Source organism: Rutilus rutilus (genome assembly GCF_951802725.1).
Source record: "Rutilus rutilus genome assembly, chromosome: 24".
Classification (NCBI taxonomy): domain Eukaryota; kingdom Metazoa; phylum Chordata; class Actinopteri; order Cypriniformes; family Leuciscidae; genus Rutilus; species Rutilus rutilus.
This window is the reverse complement of record NC_140228.1, coordinates 5,192,818-5,214,352: the sequence shown is the minus strand read 5'-3', so window position 1 is coordinate 5,214,352 and position 21,535 is coordinate 5,192,818. Positions and strand designations below refer to the sequence as shown.

General features: G+C 37.7%; 1 protein-coding gene and 1 gene segment (V, D, J or C); one reads left to right on the top strand and one right to left on the bottom strand.

The window, feature by feature from the left end:
• Window positions 1-243: 243 nt before the first annotated feature.
• plekha4 (pleckstrin homology domain containing A4) lies at window positions 244-18,068 on the top strand (the record flags this gene model as incomplete). Of its 2 annotated transcripts, XM_084399489.1 has the most annotated exons (19): window positions 244-359; window positions 6,801-6,873; window positions 6,952-7,047; window positions 8,076-8,148; window positions 8,241-8,341; window positions 8,417-8,535; window positions 8,613-8,822; window positions 9,490-9,718; window positions 9,803-9,880; window positions 10,322-10,390; window positions 10,879-10,959; window positions 11,051-11,188; window positions 11,358-11,456; window positions 11,658-11,766; window positions 11,848-11,903; window positions 12,643-13,032; window positions 13,768-13,880; window positions 14,242-14,333; window positions 14,551-18,068. In XM_084399489.1, the coding sequence occupies 19 exons, from the start codon at window positions 244-246 to the stop codon at window positions 15,480-15,482; spliced, it is 3,174 nt and encodes a 1,057-aa protein (XP_084255615.1). In that variant the 3' UTR covers window positions 15,483-18,068. The 2 variants fall into 2 exon arrangements, with proteins under 2 accessions (XP_084255615.1, XP_084255614.1); XM_084399488.1 differs by having other exon boundaries at window positions 6,801-7,047.
• LOC311284004 (Ig lambda-3 chain C region-like) lies at window positions 17,752-19,572 on the bottom strand. The segment is given in 2 exons: window positions 19,548-19,572; window positions 17,752-18,068 (listed from the first exon to the last, which is right to left on the bottom strand).
• Window positions 19,573-21,535: the final 1,963 nt, after the last annotated feature.

The window sequence follows — 21,535 nt, the reverse complement described above, 5'->3', positions numbered from 1 at the left end:
GCATCTTTTTCTTAGAAAAAAAGCAGACTTTAGAAAAAGTCTCCATTTGCTCTGTTTCCATGTACTTCTCATTGCTGTCCAGGAGAAGAATCTGAGATATTAGATAGATTTGATTTGTGATTTTTCAGTCCTTTACTGGCAGAGATGAAGCTAAATGTCACTTTACAGACATCAGAAGAGAAAAAGAGTGTGTGAGCTGAGAGTGAAGCGGGGAAAAGAAACAGAGGATTCAGTGTTAAAGGGATGAAAGAGGGATTGAGCCTCCGCAGGGTCTGTGTTGAGCGTTTGTTTCTCAGAGGGAGAGATGCTGGAAACACCATGACGCTGGAAGTTGCTGTCGGGTACCGAAAACAGACCAGGTACAAGATATCACTTTATTATTTTCTTTCATCTACTACACTAGATACTGGGTTCCTTTGTTTGTAGTTGTTTTGTTGTGCTTGTGTTCTTCTTCTTCTTTAACCAATGTACTAAACACTGTTAATGAAAATATTATTTATCACAGTACGGCAATCTTTATGGCTTTATACTGACAGGCAACAGAAATCAGATTTTTTTTGGCGTATGTGACCCAACATTTTAAATAAATAAATGAAGGTTTTGTGGGTTAAGGTTTTAGGTCAGCGTAATTTTTATTCAGCAGGGACACATTAAAATGATCTTAAGTGACCATAAAACATTTATAATGTTACAAAAGATGTATTTTTCAAGTAAATGCTGTTATTTTGAACTTTTTATTCCTCAAAGAATCCTGAAAGTACATGCAACACTGTTTCCACAAAAATATGAAGCAGTACAACATTGAGTTTTAAACATTGATAATATAAAAAAAAAAGTTTCTTAATCATATTCACAACATGACTTGACCATGACACAAAAAGTAGTGTCTGTCTGAATTCACTCAAATGTGCGAGTGAGTGCAGACACACGTAATGCAGGTGTACAGTAATGACTTTGATGCATATTTTGTCTGATTAGCCTTACAATTTTCATTTTGCTGTCCTCTGTCTGTTTCTATAAAGACTGCTACTGTTGTTGGTCTCTTGCTGCCGAGCTGATGCTTATATCTGTACGATAGCGAGCAACTCGTGCATATAATTACACCGTCTGAACACAAACATCAGATTTCTTTACTTACAAAATGACAGTAAAAAATTATTTGGTAGCAAATGTAGAATCGTGAAAACTAATTTCTGCAGGCGTTCTATGAGAGATCTTTTCAGCTTTACCACCTACAATAACGTTGACAGTGGTATCGCACCCTTTCCACAAACATTAACTATGTTAAACAACAAATAAACTCTGGTTGACTGTTTTTATGCCATTCATGCCAATAAATTCATTAAACATCATCAGGACAAGTCGGGGGTTATCCAAACTTTAAGAGGTTATTAACAATGATTTTTAAGAACATTCTCTTTCGGGAATGTAAATCGGTCTTTAGAACAATGTTAAAAAAAAGATAAACATTTTAATACAAAATATTGTTATCTTTATTCTTAAGTTAGAAAATAAGAAAAGAAAAAATTTCATCCTAACTGCCATTTTTTTCAAGAAAGTTTTGTCAACCCCTGGTTATGAAATTATATGCCTAATGTGCAATAATAATCCTTATCACAAAACTTTCTAAAGAACTCTATCTTTACAGTTCACACAAGCTACAATGTTGTGATCATCATGACTAGACCAGCAGTGAGTATTGCTCAATAAGCGACTGTTGTTTCGTTCATGAGGCCTCTAACAGTTCATGCTTTGTTTTGCACAGACTCTATTTGTATGTGTGCTGCACAACAGACATTATGCAACAATTTTACAGACACTCACACACACTCCTACACCTTGAATACTCAGCATCCACATCCACATTCTTGCATTATTACTTGACTGTACAAATATTTATTAAAAAAGAAAAATGCTACAGTAAAAATTTGTTCATTGTTAAAGTACATGTTGCCAGCAACTACAAAGCAACCACTCAGAAAACCCCAGCAACCGCTTATAGCGACACACTCACAACCACTCAGAAAACCCCAGCAACCGCATATAGCAACACACTCACAACCACTCAGAACACCCCAGCAACCACTTACAGCAACACACTCACAACCACTCAGAACACCCCAGCAACCGCATATAGCAACAAACTTACAACCACTCAAAACACCCCAGCAACCGTTTATAGCGACACACTCACAACCACTCAGAACACCCCAGCAACCGCATATAGCAACACACTCACAACCACTCAGAACACCCCAGCAACCGCATATTAGCAACACACTCACAACCACTCAGAACAACCCAGCAACCGCATATAGCAACACACTCACAACCACTCAGAACAACCCAGCAACCACTTACAGCAACACACTCACAACAACCACTCAGAACACCCCAGCAACCGCATATAGCAACAAACTTACAACCACTCAAAACAACCCAGCAACCGCATATAGCAACACACTCACAACCACTCAGAACAACCCAGCAACCGCATATAGCAACACACTCATAACCACTCAGAACACCCCAACAACCGCTTATAGCGACACTCACAACCACTCAGAACAACCCAGCAACCGCATATAGCAACACACTCACAACAACCACTCAGAACAACCCAGCAACCACTTACAGCAACACACTCACAACCACTCAGAACAACCCAGCAACCGATTATAGCAACACACTCACAACCACTCAGAACAACCCAGCAACCACTTACAGCAACACACTCACAACCACTCAGAACAACCCAGCAACCGCATATAGCAACACACTCACAACCACTCAGAACAACCCAGCAACCGCATATAGCAACACACTCACAACCACTCAGAACAACCACTTACAGCAACACACTCACAACCACTCAGAACAACCCAGCAACCACTTGGCTCATAGCGACACACTCACAACTAGTGGTCGACCGATATTGGTTTTTTTAATGGCCGATATCTTAGAAAACACCCCATCAACCGCTTATAGCGACACACTCACAACCACTCAGAACACCCCAGCAACCGTTTATAGCAAGCAACACACTCACAACCACTCAAAACACCCCAACAACTGTTATATTGACTGTTGCTGCCAGAGTTCCTGTAGATCAGCTGCACTGAGCAGCAACAACTGTGATCATTCATTCTTCTAATTCTACTCTCTCTCTTTCACGTACTCTGTGAACCCGTCCAGTGGTCAGTCAGGGCAAAACAGCTGTTATGTGTCACTCTAAGTTAAGGGTCAGCAGCACCCAGAATAGCATGAAGACAGACACGTGCAAGACTTCTTGAGCTGTTCTATAAAGTTTGTAAGGATATCGGTCATATCTGGAGCACTTTACTAGCTGAGATCCTTGAGCTGGGTTAGTACTTCATCTGTGCAGTTGAAACTTGTGCATGTATTGAGCTTCTGAACTAACACCACATGTTGTGACTTACTTGTGATTACTTTGTTCTTTGAACGAGAATGTACTTTTCTATTATTGCTGTTTGCCAAGTCAAACAACACTATTACTATTTCTTATGCTTATAGTTAGGGTCTTATTGAAGTCACTAACCCTAAGCACTGAACAGTATGTGCGTTGTCCTGCAGCGTTTGTGCTTCATATATGAATAATTCCTCAAATCTTGTGTCTTGTTGAGGAAAGCTGTGTGTGGCTTACGATTTCACTTGCAAGAAAGATTAATCAGAGACTTAGGGGTAGAGTCTTTTGAATTACCATACCAACACACTCACAACCTCTCAAAAAACACCCCAGCAACTGGATAACAACACACTAACAAGTTACAACCACTCAAAACACCCATAGCAACTGATTAGCAACACACTAACAACCACTCACAACACCCCAGCAACTGCATAGCAACACACTAACAACCACTCAGGACACCCATAGCAACTGCTTAGCAACACACTTGCAATCACTCAAAACAACTATAGCAACTGCTTAGCAACACATTAACAAGTTACAACCACTCAAAAGACCCATAGAAACTGCTTAACAACACACTAACAATCACTCACAAGACCCCAGCAACTGCATAACAACACACTAACAACCACTCAGAACACCCCTAGCAACTGCTTAGCAACACACTAACAACCACTCAGAACACCCTTAGAAACTGCTTAGCAACACACTAGCAATCACTCAAAACAACTATAGCAACTGCTTAGCAACACATTAACAACCATTCAAAACATCCCAGCAACCACGTTGAAAAATCACTCAAAACCTCCCAGAACACCTCTGCAACTGCATAGCAACACTCGTCACGTAGAACATTCTAGTAACCACATAGCAAAACTCAGAACAACCCAGCAACTGCATAGCAACACACTTAAAACATTAGGAAGACCCTAGCATTGAGTACTGCACAGCAAAGCACAACTCAAAATTTCTTTAAATGTAAAAATCTAGTTTCCATCAGTACAATAGTTCTGTTATTCTGATAAATGAGTAAAGAATGTCAGTGGGCATAAAGGAATGACATGAAGAAGAAAAAAAATGGACTGGACTTTCCCAACACTATACAGTGATGACAGCAGTAGTTTTCAGAGTTACTAGAGGACAGATGGATGAGGTCTATGTACACAATAACAGCAAGAGAATAAATGAGTGCAAGATTGTGATAAGATATGTTTCACAAAACTTATTGAGCAACTGGCTCATTGTGGCCAGATATTAACTCAGCAACTATTAGAGTGTGATAAAACAAGGCAAATGATTAATAGAAGCTGCATCTCTGAACAATTAACCATGTTTCACACCACACTACACACCAGTCATGCCTTAAAGCAACACCATGTAAGTTTTGCTCTCGGGGTCCCCCTACAGTTGGGAAACAGTATTGTCTTCTACTACTGTCGTAAAATCTGTCATGGTTACACCAGGGGATACACATGCATTTGTTGACAAGCCAATACCCCCGAACTCTGCAGAAGGAGTTCTCATGTCTTGGGCAGACTGCCTGCGTTGCGTGTGAAATGTCTTCATCCCAGGTACAGTGGCATATTTCAGCATGTCATATGAATATAATTTCATGGGTTTTATTTTTCCATCGAAAACGAGCATGTTAGCGTTTACTAGCTACCAGATTGATAATTCGCTCCTCTACTAGTATTTCTTGATTCATGAAGATAAATGGAGGACCAGATAGCTTCCGTAACATAGCCAGACAGACAACAAATAAAAAAAACTAGAGATAGTATGCAAGCAATATACTTACTAGTCCAACAGCATGACGGCCAAGTCAGCATCGGTCGGGCACCCCTCCTCCTCCTTTAGCTCACACCAGCGAGCGAACGCTGGACCAATATTGATCCTCGTCCGGCCTTTGATTTTGTCACTCTCCCTTTTTCTCTTCCTAGTCTTCTCCGACAAAACCTTTGCCTTCTTCGGTTTCGTTGCTGCTTCGGCCATGACAACAACATACACACGCTATACCAGCCAGCAAACAAACACTAGTTGGGCTCTCTCGTCCGAATTTGAGGAAATGGGGGTGGGGGTGGGGGGGGGTGGGGGGGGGGTGGGGGAATGAGGTATGCCGTTAAGCAGTCGAATTTTGTAGTTCTTTTTGTGCTCGGGTTACTACCCGAACCCCGAAGTTCCGTCGTGCCAGTAAAAGCGATACAGACCCCATCAGGCTATGGCAGACGTGTCGTTCAACCTATTGTAAGTCGATGTACCATCACAAGGGTCTTGGAAATATATTATGAAGGTTGAAAAACTACATGGTGTTGCTTTAACTTGAGCCATAGTTGCTACATCCGCCATTTTGTCATTATCATCATGTGACCTACCAGCCAGGAGCAATTCCAGGATTTTATAAATGGGGGGGGGGCACAGGGGGGACAAATAACCAATGAGGGTGGGGGCAAGGTAAATCAGAAAATTCAACTGGAAATAAATACTTGTTTAGAAAATATTAAGCACGATTTCAAAAATCTTTGCAATGCCCAGTGCCCTAACATAGATGGTATTAAATGTGGCACTGCATTTATTGGACCACACAGTTTTGTTCTAATAAAAAAATAAAAATAAAAAAAGACTGTCCTCTTTCCTAAAGTAACTGAAACTTTAGAAGTTCGGTCGGGCACCCCTCCTCCTCCTTTATCTCACACCAGCGAGCGAACGCTGGACCAATATTGACCCACAGCTGCTTAGCATAAGTATTTCAGTGAGACAGTAATAATGCGAGTTAGCCGGAAACTTACACAATGTAAAACACAAAACTACGCATTTCGAAATGTATACATCAATAATTACTCAAAATTACAAGTTGTGATTCTGAGGAATAAGTTGATCCAAATAAAGTACTAACCCATCTTTCAAGAGCAAGCGTTTTGTGAATCCCGCGTTGAACTCCCACGAGATTTGAGATGCAGTCGACAGTCAAATCCTGCGATGAAGGATGGGTCAAGTTGTTTGTGGGCGGACAACATACAGCCTAGACGGGCATTATGCAAATGTATTATCTAGTGACGTAGAACCGTAATGCAGGTCTACAGACGACTCGTTTGCAGTTCAGAGTCGATTCTGTCTTTTGGGAGACACTAACTTTATTTATCGTAGACTTTCGACTTTACAACTTTGCAGAACGTTTACATTCACAAACAGCTACACACGAAAAACCATATACCCATATTCGTAAAACCATAACCAGGAACCAGGCCTATGTGACATTTAAATCCAAAATTGTGGTTTAACAGCAAAGTTGGCTAACCTGAACAGCTTGACTTATGCTTGACAAATCTTTATTTATGATTCATTCGGTGTCCATCGCTATTGTCTCTAGGATGGAGGATCAGGACAGAGTCAGTCAGGCCTCCAGCAGCGCCACAGTCTCCTTTCTGCCAATCAGAGACAAGGTGAATCACATTTTTACACAAACACATGTAGAATGTTTCAAACCCAATGACACAGTTTGTATGATTATATATGTGCAGTGTCACGACAAAGTGCAGACGTTTGGAAAGAGATGTCAAGCGGCAAAAAGAGACCCCAACTGCCCTGTGGTGATCAGAGGATGGCTGTACAAGAGGGTAACGTTTAGTGCACAATACTAACCATTGGTGTAAGATCTCGGAGAAATACTTAACAAATATCTTAAAACATGTTTTAGGTTTTACTTTAAAGATGCTGTCAGTAACTTTTGGCGCTCTAACCTGTTAATAAACAAAACTGCATGCATGCGTCTTGCGGAAGAATATTGTTGCCGGACCTAATTCTCTATGATGAGTCGCGCAGGTACTGGGCTACTCCGCTGTGGTATGACACGAACCAATATAAAATAGTCCGAATATAAACACTTATTATAGTTGTACCGTAGTGATTCGGGATAAGACAAAAACGCGGTTTGGAAAATGGATTCATGATGCACTTGTTCATTATATAAATATTGTAAATTTTGACCACAAAAATGTAAGCTTTAAATACCAAGTTCGTTACATAAATAATTTGTATTCAAATTGATTTCGTACAGTATGAAAAAAAAAGTATACAATTTTTCAACAAAATCTTTGATATAATGATATCTCTGATATATCTTTCTTGCACCTTGAATACATTTGAGTGTAAATGTAACATTGTTTTCATATATTTAACTAAAACATATTGTAGCCAGTGTTGTTATTGTAAACTAAAACATTTGGTGATTTGGGGAATTTAAAATAAAGCAGAAATAAAATACAATTAAATATCAGATGAAAAACTTGAAACTCAAAACTAGAAATAAGTTAAAATTACCTTAACTAAGACTATAAAGACTAAAGCTATATAGAAAAAGTAATACTAAAATAACAATTTATTTTTAAAGCATTTAAAAGATCAAATGATCTGATATTTTTACAGATTTTCTGACCTTGACAGTCTGCAGGGGTCTTTGTGATGTCATTTCCCTTTTTTTGTTATACCACCAACACATTTTTTACTTTAAGGCCCACAAAAATACATAAAATACAGATTCAGAAATTAAAAACATGGTCATCTTAGAAGTGTAACTGCATTTTAAATACATCAAGATTATATTTATCAGAGATGTGTGTGTGATCATAAATATCTCTTTCTATAGGATAGCAGTGGACTGAAATTATGGAAAAGAAGATGGTTTGTCCTCTCTAATTTCTGCCTGTATTATTATAAAGGTAAAACCATGTTATTGTTTAATATATAAATTATCTAAGTGCATTCATTTTCCATTTCAAAAAGACTCATTCCCTGAAATGACTTCCTCCAGACAGCCGTGAGGAGTCTGTTCTGGGCAGTATTCCTCTTCCCAGCTACAGGATTCTGTACTGCTCACCTAGAGAGTGCAGGAACCGCAAATATGCATTCAAGGTGAGAGTGAACGTCCCCTTAAACCTAACAGTACAGTACATATCTTGTATTCTCACTGTAAACATGTGCTTTTAGGTGGTTCATCAGGGGATGCGGCCGTACATCATGAGCGCTGAGACCCAGGAGGACATGTTGGGCTGGGTCAGGGCTCTCAGCCAATCAGCAAGCATGGAGGCTGATGACATGATCAACAGGTGAACCTCAAATTTCTTTTCCATCTCGGTCCATTTTTATGGATTCTATAATACACCGTACTGTTTTTCTTCTTTAGACGCTGTGCCAGTTTTCAGGACTTCACTCAGATGGGAGATAATGCGGAAACAATGGAGCTCCAGCACATGACCCCGTTTCCAGAAAGAAACGGCCAGACCGCAACAAAACTGACCAGGGTGCAGACAGAACCGACTCTACTGGATCATGAGATGACGGGAATTAAAATGAAGACACCAGAACTGAGAGGAAGACATGGGAGCAGACCCAGGTAAATTATCTGAGATGCTTCTCCTTCAGTAAATTGTCTTTAACTTGCTATAAAAGGGACCATAACTTAAACTTTTCTAGCATTTTTTAAGTTAGTTAAGGTCCATCAAGGTTTCTTGTGACATAACAATTGTAATTTTGTTTTAAATGACTTGTTCTACCTCTTTCTGAATCAAACAGGCTGTTTTTGCTAATGTATTCATAAGAATTAATGTACATAGATCGGTGTTTCTCAACTGGTGGGTCGCAACCTAAAAATAAGTCTGGTCTGATGGGCTAGAGGAAAACAATGCAAAATACAATTCATAAAATGCAACCAGGCTTATTGCATATTATTGGGTCTATGCACTTCATGGTAATTCATTTTAATGATTTTTTGGGGGGGGGGGGGGGGGGGGGGGTTGGTTGGTTGGTATTGTGTTGGGACACCACTTGATATCCAATGTAAAATCTAGGCCATTAAGCAAAACCAGTTGAGAACCACTAATCTAAATCTGTAAAGATGTGGGATGAGTGAACATGCTTTAATATCTTCCATTTGGTCAGTCCCATCCTTCAATAACAGCCTCTTTGCAATCCAAGCAATACATCGTGACAGATTTTCAGAACAATCCGTGCAGAAATGCCACTTAAATCGTTAAGATCAGCTCTCTTTTTCTCTCTATCAGCACGGCTGAAGCGAATGAGCAATCTCCAAGTTTGGTAAATGCAGATGAGGAACATCTTTCCTTCCACCATCCGAAAGCATCCTTCAAGCAGCCTCCATTTCCCAGAGATCAGTATGGGTCCCCGTGTCACAGTACCATGGGCAGAGCGGACGTTTGGCCCTTTGATAACTGCTCGAGCGCCCCCCTGTCACCATACATCTACACAGAGAGAGGACATGTGCCCGATCAGGTGAAAATAAAGAATATACACTTATGTGCCAATACGGTCATATTCAAAATCCACACTTTCTTTAACTGTCTGTCTGGGTTTCAGCCTTTTCAGCCGGAGTTTCCATGTTCTGTGTGCTACTCTTCCAACTACCACACGGCTGAACACATGGCAATGTGCAAGGTAAGACAAATCTGTGATCTGTGATGTTACGAACCTTTCAAAGTGAATTTTCCATGCAATACAGCACATACTGTACAGATCGGTTCTTTTCAACAATTCAATACATTAAATTTCAATGAACCAGTTCAAAAGAACAATTCTTTAACATTATCACATGGTCTCTGTGTGGCATATTACATGCTCTAAAATATTATATTAATGTAATAATGAAATTGAGATATTTAAAAAAAAATCTGTTCTTGTCTATTTCAAATCTAAAAATCTATTTCAAGCTGGTAGATGTTAAGCATCTTCATTATAAAAATGTATGAAGCTTGCAAAAAAAAGAAAAAGAAAAGAAGGTCATTTACTTTTGAATGGCTGTCACTGGAGAGAAAAATATATAATTGCATATTGATGATGTAATTATGACTAATCAGATTTAATTGTATTTTGATCCAGACAGGTAAACCAGACATCCTCATGGAGAGAGAAATTCAGCCAATCAGAGATCTGGAAACCGATACAGATGTGAGTGCACTGTAGTGTGTGAACGTGTGAGAGTGAGAGATTTTGATATTTTAGGAAGAAAACTATAAGCATAATTATAAAATGACGTAATAATGTAATTGAAAAAAAACAAAAATTTAAGTAGTTTTTGTTGAGTTGTTACTGAATTCGAATTCAACAAAATGTTACAGCAAGCATAATCATGACGGATCATTGTTTGCATTATACATTATATTACATTTGTTTTTTTAATGTAGCTAATGTTCTGAAATGCACTCTTGGTGACAATTTTTTTGTTGTAATTATTGACTTGAAAACTGCTATTGGTATCAGTATACAGTTGACTCGAATACTACTGCAATCGGATCACTGTCATGTTTCCAACATTAAGAAAATATTTGAGAACTTCTTAAGAAATGCATTTAGGAAGAATCTTACAAAACCTCTTAACTGTGGATCTGACCCGTTGAGCTTCTGTCAGCCATTGTCGTCCTCCTCCTGTCCTTCAGGTGGTTCTCACTCGTCTGTGTGGATGTGATAAACTGCTGCAGTCCGTCTCTATGCAGCTGGCTCAGTTACAGGCAGATAAGGTCTATCACACAAACAGATAACACACACTCAAATAATGCATGCATAAAAACACGACACAAATATCCCTGCCTGCTCTGTCCCTTTCTTTAGAAAAGCATTGAGCATGCTCTAGAAATCAAATGGCTGGTGAGGGAAGATGGACTACCTGGAGAGCAGGAAGTATCCCAGAAGGCTTTGCTTCAGGAGGAGCTGGTTACACTCAGAGCCAGAATATGTGATTTGTCATCGGTATAGTATTGATTTTTCACAATTGCAATTTTTATCAGAAAAAAAAAAAATAATCGTAATTAGATTTTTCCGCAAATTGTGCAGCCTTTCATCTGTTTTCTTGCTGTGTTTCTCACATTAGTAGATCCGATTAATGCATTAATAATCGAGCGACACCTCTCTTCATCAGGAGATGGACAGTTTGTGGAGTGATTATGAACGGATGGAGAGCGAGCTGTCGGTTTTCCATTCTCATCTCCAACACATCCTCCACTTCGGGATGCCGCAGGTAATGCCACGTTTGAGCAGATCACCTGATGCTCTGTTCCCATTAACGTTTCGTTGGGTGTCACCATTAACATACAGAAACACCTATACTGTAACAGTTTAACCATGTTTAAAGATATTGTAAGCGACTTTAGACTGCTAAATGACTACTTACAGATTTCTAAATGGTTAAACACAAAAGTTTAAATCCAAATAACCCCAGGAGCAGATTCAGGCGCAGAGGCAGCTCTGGATGATGGAGGACATCTTGTGTGGTTTGAGGGTGAACAAGAACCGCTTTATGGCCTTACTGGGTCTACAGATGCAGGGGGGTGAGTAAATGCGTCGGTCTGTGTCAATGTTCATTCATTTAAGCACGTTTATGTAAATCGTTTTCTCTTTCCATCCTTCAGTTCCTCAGCCAAAACCAGTTCCCTATTTTGAGGGCGAGTTAGGAGGCCTCAACATGGTAATGAGACTTTTAGCCATTTTACATTAATGCTCTGAGCATAAATGTACATAAGCTCATATTTTGAAAAAAAAAAACAGCAAAAAACTAAGAACATTTTTACTAAAAGCAGGAGAAGAACATTTAAGTCAGAAGTTTTAAAACTTGCAAAGAACCCTATATGGCCACAAGGGGGAGCTTGGGGTCCATGAAAAATCGGAGCAAAATACTTAAAATGAATGTCAACTTTAGAAAATAAAAGGGCAGCATAACACTCTCAGTGCTGGGTTGTGTCAGGGAGGGCATCCGACGTAAAACCTGTGCCAAATCATGTGTGTGAGAAGCGACTGAGAAGTAATGTGCTAAAGTGCTATACAAATACATTTGCACTGTATTGCATTGAAAATGTTTCTGTATAGGTTTTTACATCTAAATTATTCTAATAGTGGATATCATCGCAAATAGTTTCTAAATAATATTTTACTCATTTGATTTCATGCAAATGATGATATAAAAATATCTAATTTTGAAAAAAACTCTTCAAACCACTCTTTTTTCACACAATATAAACTTTGATACATACATACATATATATACATAAAGAAAGAAAGAAAGAAAGAAAGAAAGAAAGGGTCTCTCACAGTGGGATCATCATATTTATGGGTTCTTGGCATTAAAAAGTTTGATTTAAAAGATGTGTAGTTGGCTTGACATTCTGCGGTGTCAGTTTAAACATGATATTTTATATCTGATGTAATAGGAGTGTGTGACTGAAGCAGAGCAGCAGGACTACATGAAGATTCACCAGAGTTATAAGAGTTGGACCCAAGAGAGCCCTGCCAATGACAGCAGGCCGAGCGCTGAACACGACGTCCCACACGAACCGCTGCGTCTGACCCGCGTCGTGACGTCTACCCTTCCATCGTCGCTAATCGCAGAGCGCATTTTTGTAGACGACCCCTATCCTGAGCAGATCCCCCTGCAGTCAGGACTGAGGAACAGCCAGAGGAAACCCAGCAGAACGATGCATGAGACAGCCGACAAGAACAGACACTTACACTGGGCCGACGGACCGCAAGAGAAACCGCCTCAAACTCCCAGAGAGAAGGCACTGGCTGACAGAAAGGTCTGGACACACCATCAGACAGAGGTGACATTATCTATTTCATTTCACATTTAAATACAAATTGTCCCTGTTGCGTATACCCCTTATGATATTGAATTAATGGTTCAGACATTCATAATCTTATTTAAAGCATTTATGAAAGTCATTTTTAATCATGATAATGTTTTTCTTCGCAAGTAATATTATACACTACTGTTCAAAAGTTTAGAATTTAACACTTTTATTTAGCATACACACATTAAACTGATCAAAAGTCACAGTAAAGACTTTTATAATGGTACAAAATGTTTCCATTTCAAATAAATGCTGTTCTTTTGAACTTTATATTCATCAAATAATCCTAAATAACGTATTATGATTTCCAAAAATAAGCAGCAGAACTGTTTTCAACACTGATAATAATAAAAAAATGTTTCTTGAGCGGCAAATCATCATATTAGAGTGATTTCTGAAGGATCATGTGACACTGAAGACTGGAGTGATGATGCTGAAAATTCAGCTTTGATCTCAGGATGTAAATTACATTTTAAAATGTTACAATAGAAAACAGTTATTTTACATTGTAATTCTGCACCATACCATACAACATCCAAAAGTCGTTCAACTGTTGCTGGATTGATCACCATGTTGAAAGAGCCATTGACATGGTTAGGGTCAGATGGTCGAAATAAGCCACAGCCTGCTGGGAAACTAATGACTGAGTGCAATCATAATACATGTGGATGATTATATGCATGTGTGCATGAATGCATGTTCCAGCTCGAGCCTGAAGCCTTGTGCCTTACAAACTCTCAGTCTGACTGCGACGCTGCCATGAGCTCTCAGAAACACCACACTAAACTCAGACGAACGGATAGAGACAGAAGCAAGAGGTACGGATATTTACACCCGTGAACAATTCTGTCAGTTACAGTATGAAAAAATATATATATTGACAGTATTTAAAGATATATTTGCATGGATACAAATACATGCTTTGCTTCCACTATGCATGGTTTCAAAATTGCACTTAATCTTTAATTTCTATGAGCACTGTATGTTGTGCATGTATTAGGTTGCACATGTTTTTAAATCTCTAGCTTTACAACATGTTTAATTCAGTCTGAGTTTTGTTTTAAATTAGCTGAACAGCTTTTCTATTCTACTGCTGTCTTTCACTCATAAACATTCAGTCTCATCCTTGTTGACACTATATTCTTCTGAAAAATATTTCTCTTTTTCTTTTACTTTTAGTGCAGGCAGAGAGCACTTCATAGACGACATTCATCCCTTGAAACTTATTACAGCCAGTGAAAAAGAGACAGATGTCCAGAAATACACACCAGGTTACATGAAGCATTTGTTTTGCATTCACTCTAGTCACGCACATGCATGCTCATATGCATTGTGTGGTATAAATTATTTTGATAGAATTTAAGAAGGTTAATTAATGCACAAAACTCTAAATAATACACATGCATATTAGCCTCATGCAGTAGCACAATCACAATTTGTAAATGATCAAAGAATTTCATTTTAATGCATGTTTCTCTTCTCTTCCAGATTCTGCTGTTGTACACTTGAGCAACGGCTACAGCAGTGATAGACGCAAATATAAAAGCCACAACAGTGAGTCGGCCAACCCTATAACGCCACAATGTGATGACGCAAATGTGCACAGTAAAATAAAGGACAAAACAGCACAACAATCATCTTGCAATGATATCATCGTCATAGAAAGCCACTCCATCAATCATATTTCAACTCTTACAGTGTTTAAGGGACATCAGGGAAACAATCAAACACACAAACCTCATAAAAAGAACAGAAATTCTGACCGACAAAAGTTGTCAGTCTCTGCTAATGTGAAATCTGAGTGCTTTCTGTCAAATAACCGACGGTGCGAGTTAGTCCCGGTCTATGTTCACGAAGCAAAACCTCAAGCATCCCTTTCTACAGAGGAACATCAACAACCAAACCAGGGAACCAATCAAACGCCTGATAAACCAGTGGGAGGAGACTGTGGGCGGAGCCAGAGTCCCAAAACAACATTCGAAAAGGCACATAATGGCCAAACAAATGGGAAAAGCTGCAGTGACCTCAAAGAAATGCCCGATCATCCACCAGACGCTCAACCAATCACAACATCTGACAATCAATTTACGTCCAACTCTGACCAATCCAAACCAGAGCTGTGCATTTATGAGGAAATCCAGTTTAACTCGCCCAGATCAGGAGATGCTGATGAGAATCAGAGGGATCAAACCAGTGGAGATGAATCACGACCATCAAATCTCACCGTAAATGAGTCTGGACCGTCTCACACTCAGGTCAATGGGGAGTACAGTGCAAGAACAAGTCGAACAGGAAGTGATGTCATGTGCAAGAGAGGGAAAGAGCAGAAAGTCTACGGCTCTGTCATGAAGAGCTCAGTGATAAATCATCTCGTCCAGGACTGCAGGCCGCGGATAACCGTGGTCAGCACAAGCCTGTAGATATGAGTGTTTTAGTGAGGCTGAAGAAAGTGAGGGAAAGAGGCAGTCAGACACAAAAGAGCAGGAATGTCAGAAGTGGATAGATAGTGAATGATATACGATAAAAGTATTGGATGGGAAATTAAATTCCCTTTGCCTTCAGAACAGCTTCAATCCTTCATGAAATATATAATCATATCATGCTGATCTGTGTGTCATTGCACCAAGGAAAGCGTCCTGTCTGATTAGGGATGCAGAACACTAGATTGCACGTGAAACCCATGAACTGTAGTTTTATTTGAGAATGGGTCACCGTGCAGATTAAACACTGAGGTCATTTGTGTGTCATTTAGCAACTTTGAATTTGTTCTTTTTATACATGCACATTAAATCTCCTGATTATACTGTCATACCTCTGAATGCATACAAACTCTTGAGGATTTTAACTGACCTGGAAACATTACTTACATTTCTACATGAGTATTAATCAGTTATCAACTTTGTGATTTGTGAGACCAATTATAGTCTAATATAGCCTAGTAAACACAACACATCTGTGGCTTATTAATTCAGTAGCTTTCTGTGGTTTTAGCAAGGACCTGTTTCTGGATCAACATCCTTGTTATATTAGATCTTTGTGATAAACAGTTAGATTTTAGGGTTAGGGTTATGACAAAAAAACATTTGTGTGGCTTCTTATTGAAAGCCCATTTCTGCCACAAAAAATAAATACATAAAAATAAATCTTAATATACGTGACGTCATAATTTTGACTTTTTGTTATAATTTCGACTTAGTGTGTCATTGAATGTCAAAATTACAACTTCAATTTCGACTTTTGGTACAGAAGCAAATAAAAGATGTTGATCCAGGAACATGTTCTGCTTGGCAAAAGTCATATAGTTATCGTGCCTAATGAACATATTAGAAGTTTATTGATTTTAATAAAATAAAAAAACTTTGTATATTTATTGCAGTGTTTTGTGATGCTATTTTTGTTATTCTCAAATTAAACCCAACTCATATTTGAAGTTTGACTCCAATGTTGCTGCTTCCTACCACGTTTTATTTATTTTTACTTATGGTTTTATTTAATTTAATTTAACAACAGTAAACCAGACAGCCACTGAGTTTATATATTCTAAGACTGATGTCAATATAACAGAGAGACAGCAGATCTACTCACACTCTTCTGTGGAATACGACATTTGTTCTTTATTCGCCAAGCTGCACCTTTTCCATGCAACGTGATTAGTGACAGCTGTCATTCTTCAAAACTTAATAAAGTATCATAAAAATATCATCATCATAACAGTCAACACGACTCGTGCGGTATATTCAGTCTTCTGAAGCCATTTAATCGTGAAATCTCGCCCTAAATCTCCAAGTGATGTGCACTTTTGGTACTAAACAGATATTGACAAACTCAACTCTATGATTAGGGGAGGTTTGATTCCCACTCAGTGACTCGATTCTTTTTAACCTGTTACAATTTGGTCAGATTCGTTCACTAACACCTGTCGTTCATTTGGTTTACAACGAGAACGAGATGCTTCTGCAGCTGCTCAAATACTTTCACACACACACACTACTGACACACAGAGGACAAACACAGAAACTACACATATGTTCAAAACTGACTTATCAGTTATGATCTGATCTGTGACAGACGAGTTTGACTCTATGCTCAGAATCAGGGAAAACTGAGTGTGTAAACTAATATAAATCAAACAAACCATAATTGCGCCATATGTTTTGTTTTTGTACATTAAACTACACAGTAAAGTAATTGTGTATCACCAACAAAGATGTTCTTGAGCCTTTTTTTAAGTAGCTCTTTCATCTCAAGCTTACAATGAATTTATTACTCATAACTCATTTTAGCAGAAGTGAAACTGTTCCAGTTCAGAGCGATGAACCAGTAAAAGAGTGAAACTGTGAGTTTGAGGAAAATCTCATTTGCATTGTCAGGTTTAGTGATTGTGTTGGTCTCAGAATAGAGCAGCTCGTCTCCAGTGACCATGTTCAAACCCCAAGAGCTTCATTTCACATTTACTGCTGAATGCAGCTGTTCTCAACTATTACAATCAATCAAAAGCGGCTGAAACTTTAGTGCAGGACTTTGAAGGAACGACACACTGATCAATGATGCAGTCCAACACAAATGTGCGCTTGCGTTCAGATGAAGCTTTATTGAATGAACAGCAATGGCAGCACATTGACAGACTGCTTCAGTATTGAGCTGTAAATCACGTGACGCTCAGATACGCTGGTCTTCACTGGAGAAACATCAGCACTCGGAGCTCTTGAGGAACGAGGCCTCGTGAGCAGCTCCGGCATGTGTTCCTCTGCAGACGAAGCGCTCTGCGGCTTCCCAGCGTGCTTTGCTGAGGCTCAGGACGCTGCTGCGACTGTAGAGACCGTCCCGCTCGCTCTCTGCGCTGGTTTGAACCCCCTCGGTGACCTCTGACCCGTCCAGCGTCCAGCTCACCGTCGCCCCCTGTGGAGAGTAAGAGCTGAGCAGGCAGAGCAGAGCGGGGGGGTCTCCAGAGATCAGCAGAGAAGAGGGAGACAGCAGAGACACGGAGGGAGACACGGAGGGACCCGCTGGACACACACACACACACACACACACACACACACACATTCATGAATGATCATTTGATTTTAAATATACAAGTTAAATTTTAAATTATCCACAGAATGAGTTTGAAAAACATTGTCCAAGTAAATTGATGGTTATATTGTGATGTCGTTGCTATTAAGAAACTCACAATCATAAACATCGGCAAATTTGATAGTTTAAATTGTTTAAATTATTAATTTTCAAAATGCTCTTCAACTGAGTTTCTTTTTGTCTGAGGAAAATTATAAAAATATATATTTATGTTGTCCACATTATACAACTTTTGTTTCATACGTTTAAAAAAGCCCTTAATAGTTACAATTACCAAGAATTATAGACAAAATTATATATGAAGAAATTATTGAATAGATTTTAAAGTATCTTTAGTCAATACATGAAATATAAAACTAAACGTTATGAAAACTAAATGTTAGCAATAATAAGATTTTAAATATTCATGTAAAATGAAATATGACATTTAAAATGGCTATACAAATTATACAATTTAATAAAAAATGAAATAAAAAAATACTCATTTGTTTTTTTTTCAGAAGTTACAGAACATTTTAATCTCAATCTAATTTTTAAAAACATTGTCCACATGAAAATTTATATTGTGATTTCTTTATAAGATTTTCAAATCAATTTTAAATAATAATTTCAATATTGATTTGTAAAGATATTAATAAATTTTGATACAAAAAATCATTCGTAATTTTCAGCAAAGTTTCATATATTTTAAATTCTACTGTTAAGACACTTACAATCATAATCATCAGCAAATATAATAGTTTAAATTGTTGATTTTTAAAATGGTCATTAACTAAATATCTCTTTGTCTGATGATGACGCTTACAAAATTTTTTTATTATTAAACTTTGAATGCATTTAAAAACCCTTAATTGTTAAATTATAGACAAAATTATTTATATCAAGAAATAATTGAATATATCATAAAATACTGCAATCCATAGGCTACATTAAAATACAATCACATGTTACCAATAATAATTAAATTATTAATGTAAAATTTAAAATAACATGTAAAAACAATATAAAATATAAAACTTAAGTAAATAATAAAATAGTTAAATGAAAAATTGCTTTTCAAAAACATATTTTTTTATAATAAATGAATTATCTTGTTGACAAATAAGATCATTTTATAGATGTTTTTTTAAGGTTCATTCATGGCATTTTAAGATCATCACTAAGAAATATCTTGCTGAAATAATCTAAAGATAAAATAAAATGAATGAATTAAAATTTTCTTATAGAGAACATTTTTATAGAGAATAGAAAAGACTTACTGATCGTCAGTTTAGTTCCTGCGCCGAAAGTCCACCACAGTGTTTCATTCTAGAGAAAGAGTCGTACAAAAACCTCCGTCACACTCAAATGAACACACACACACACACACACACACACACACACACACACACACAGATGTGAGACTCAACTGCAGATCTTCTCAACATCAAACATGATTGATCAAAAAAGAGCCACAAAATCTTCATCTAAAAAATAGTCCAAAGAATTAATCTTAAAAATACTTGATATTGAATGAAGGCTGAAATCCTTTGTTTCATAATCAGTCCCGAAATACATTCATCACATTTACAAACACATGTGATATAAACTCTGCTAATTCTATTGACCTGCTTTATAATGAAATCTTCAGCCAGATTTAGATGACCATTCTCTATTGGATGACCTTTGACCTGTTATACAGTATCATGGATGATATAAATCTGCAGCTCAGGTATTAAATTCTCTCAGCATCAAAGTCTGAATGAAACTGATCATTAAAACAGTGTTTAGAGCGAGAAGATCGACCCAAAATAACATGAAGTAAATCATGAGTTTCTGTTTCTGAAAATGATACACAGAAGTTTATTAGCAAAGACACTAAAAGACAAAACAGTGTTTCTTCTGTCTTCAGGGAAATGATGTGGAGTGTGTTTGCATATTGATCAGATCTTCAGTGTGTGAGAGTGTTTATAGTGCTGTGAGTTTAACACTTCATCACTGACACACACAACAATCTTCATCAACATGACCTTCATCATCATCTTCATCTGGACTCTCACAGCGTTTGCTCAAGGTTTGTGGAGCACAAGTTTGATATTAATTCATTTCTTCAAGTATATTGTCAAAGTTTTGAGTGTATTTTCTTCTTGTTGTGTTTCAGAGTGTAGAGGACAGATCACCGTCACTCAGAGTCCCTCAATAACAGCAGAACAACCAGGAGGAACTGTGAATATCAAATGTAAAACCAGCAGAGATGTGTACAGATGGAGTGATGGGGATGAGGGTTTAGCCTGGTACTTACTGAAACCTGGAGAAGCTCCTAAACTCCTGATTCGTTTTGTAAAAAAACTTGAGTCAGGAACTCCATCTAGATTCAGTGGCAGTGGATCTAACAGAGATTTCACTCTGACCATCAGTGGAGTCCAGACTGAAGATGCTGGACATTATTACTGTCAGAGTTACCATTGCACATCTCTTATGTACTCTAATGGTTGTAAAATGTGTTCACACAGTGATAAAGAGTCGTACAAAAACCTCCGTCAGTCAGAGTCACAGTGACTGAACTGAAACTGCAGCTGCTCAAACACTTTCAGAAACACAAATATGAACTTAATATCAATTAATATAATTAATAATTATAATATAATTAATATAAACTTAATATTAATATAAATCATTAATATTACTGAAGATAATTAGAAAGATAATTTATGGTTTATCTATTCTCATTTTGTTGTTCATCTATTTTTATAAAGCATTAATATTTTTCTTCCTAATCATACACTCATACTGTAAAGTGAATCATAAAGATGTTGTTGCTTGAATAGTTTATTAATCATCTTCCATAAAGCGGCTGTTTAGATCATCATGTCCAAGAGTCACAGATGAACTGATTCAGTGAAAGAGAGAAACCGTATTTAACATGATCAGACGCTCCACCGTCCCACAATCAGTCTGTCTGTGACCATTCACTGTTTTCTGGACGCATTAATTATGAATCCAGCGATGCGTCTGAGTCTCACATGAGCAGAAGACAGATCTCTCACAGCAACACTTCAGTCTCGAGTCAAACACACTTAAACATTCAGAAAGATGTTATTGCTCAACACTGAAATAAAGCGCTTCATTGTGTGGAAACTTCACTGTTATTTTTACAAGATAAAATACTGCAGTTTTACTGAGATCAGTGTTTATGGGCGATCAGAGACATTTAAGGGGTTTTAGGATATATGATTTTATTTTATTTGAATATGAGACTTTGAATGTATCAGCTATTATTTTAATATGTGGATAGTTTACTGAAATTATGAAATATGGAATATCTTTCCTAGGTATTTTATAAGCGCATTGCACTCTGTGAATTAGTCTGTGAATTTCAATTCAAAATGCATTGTGAATTAGAAAGAAATCTTTCTTG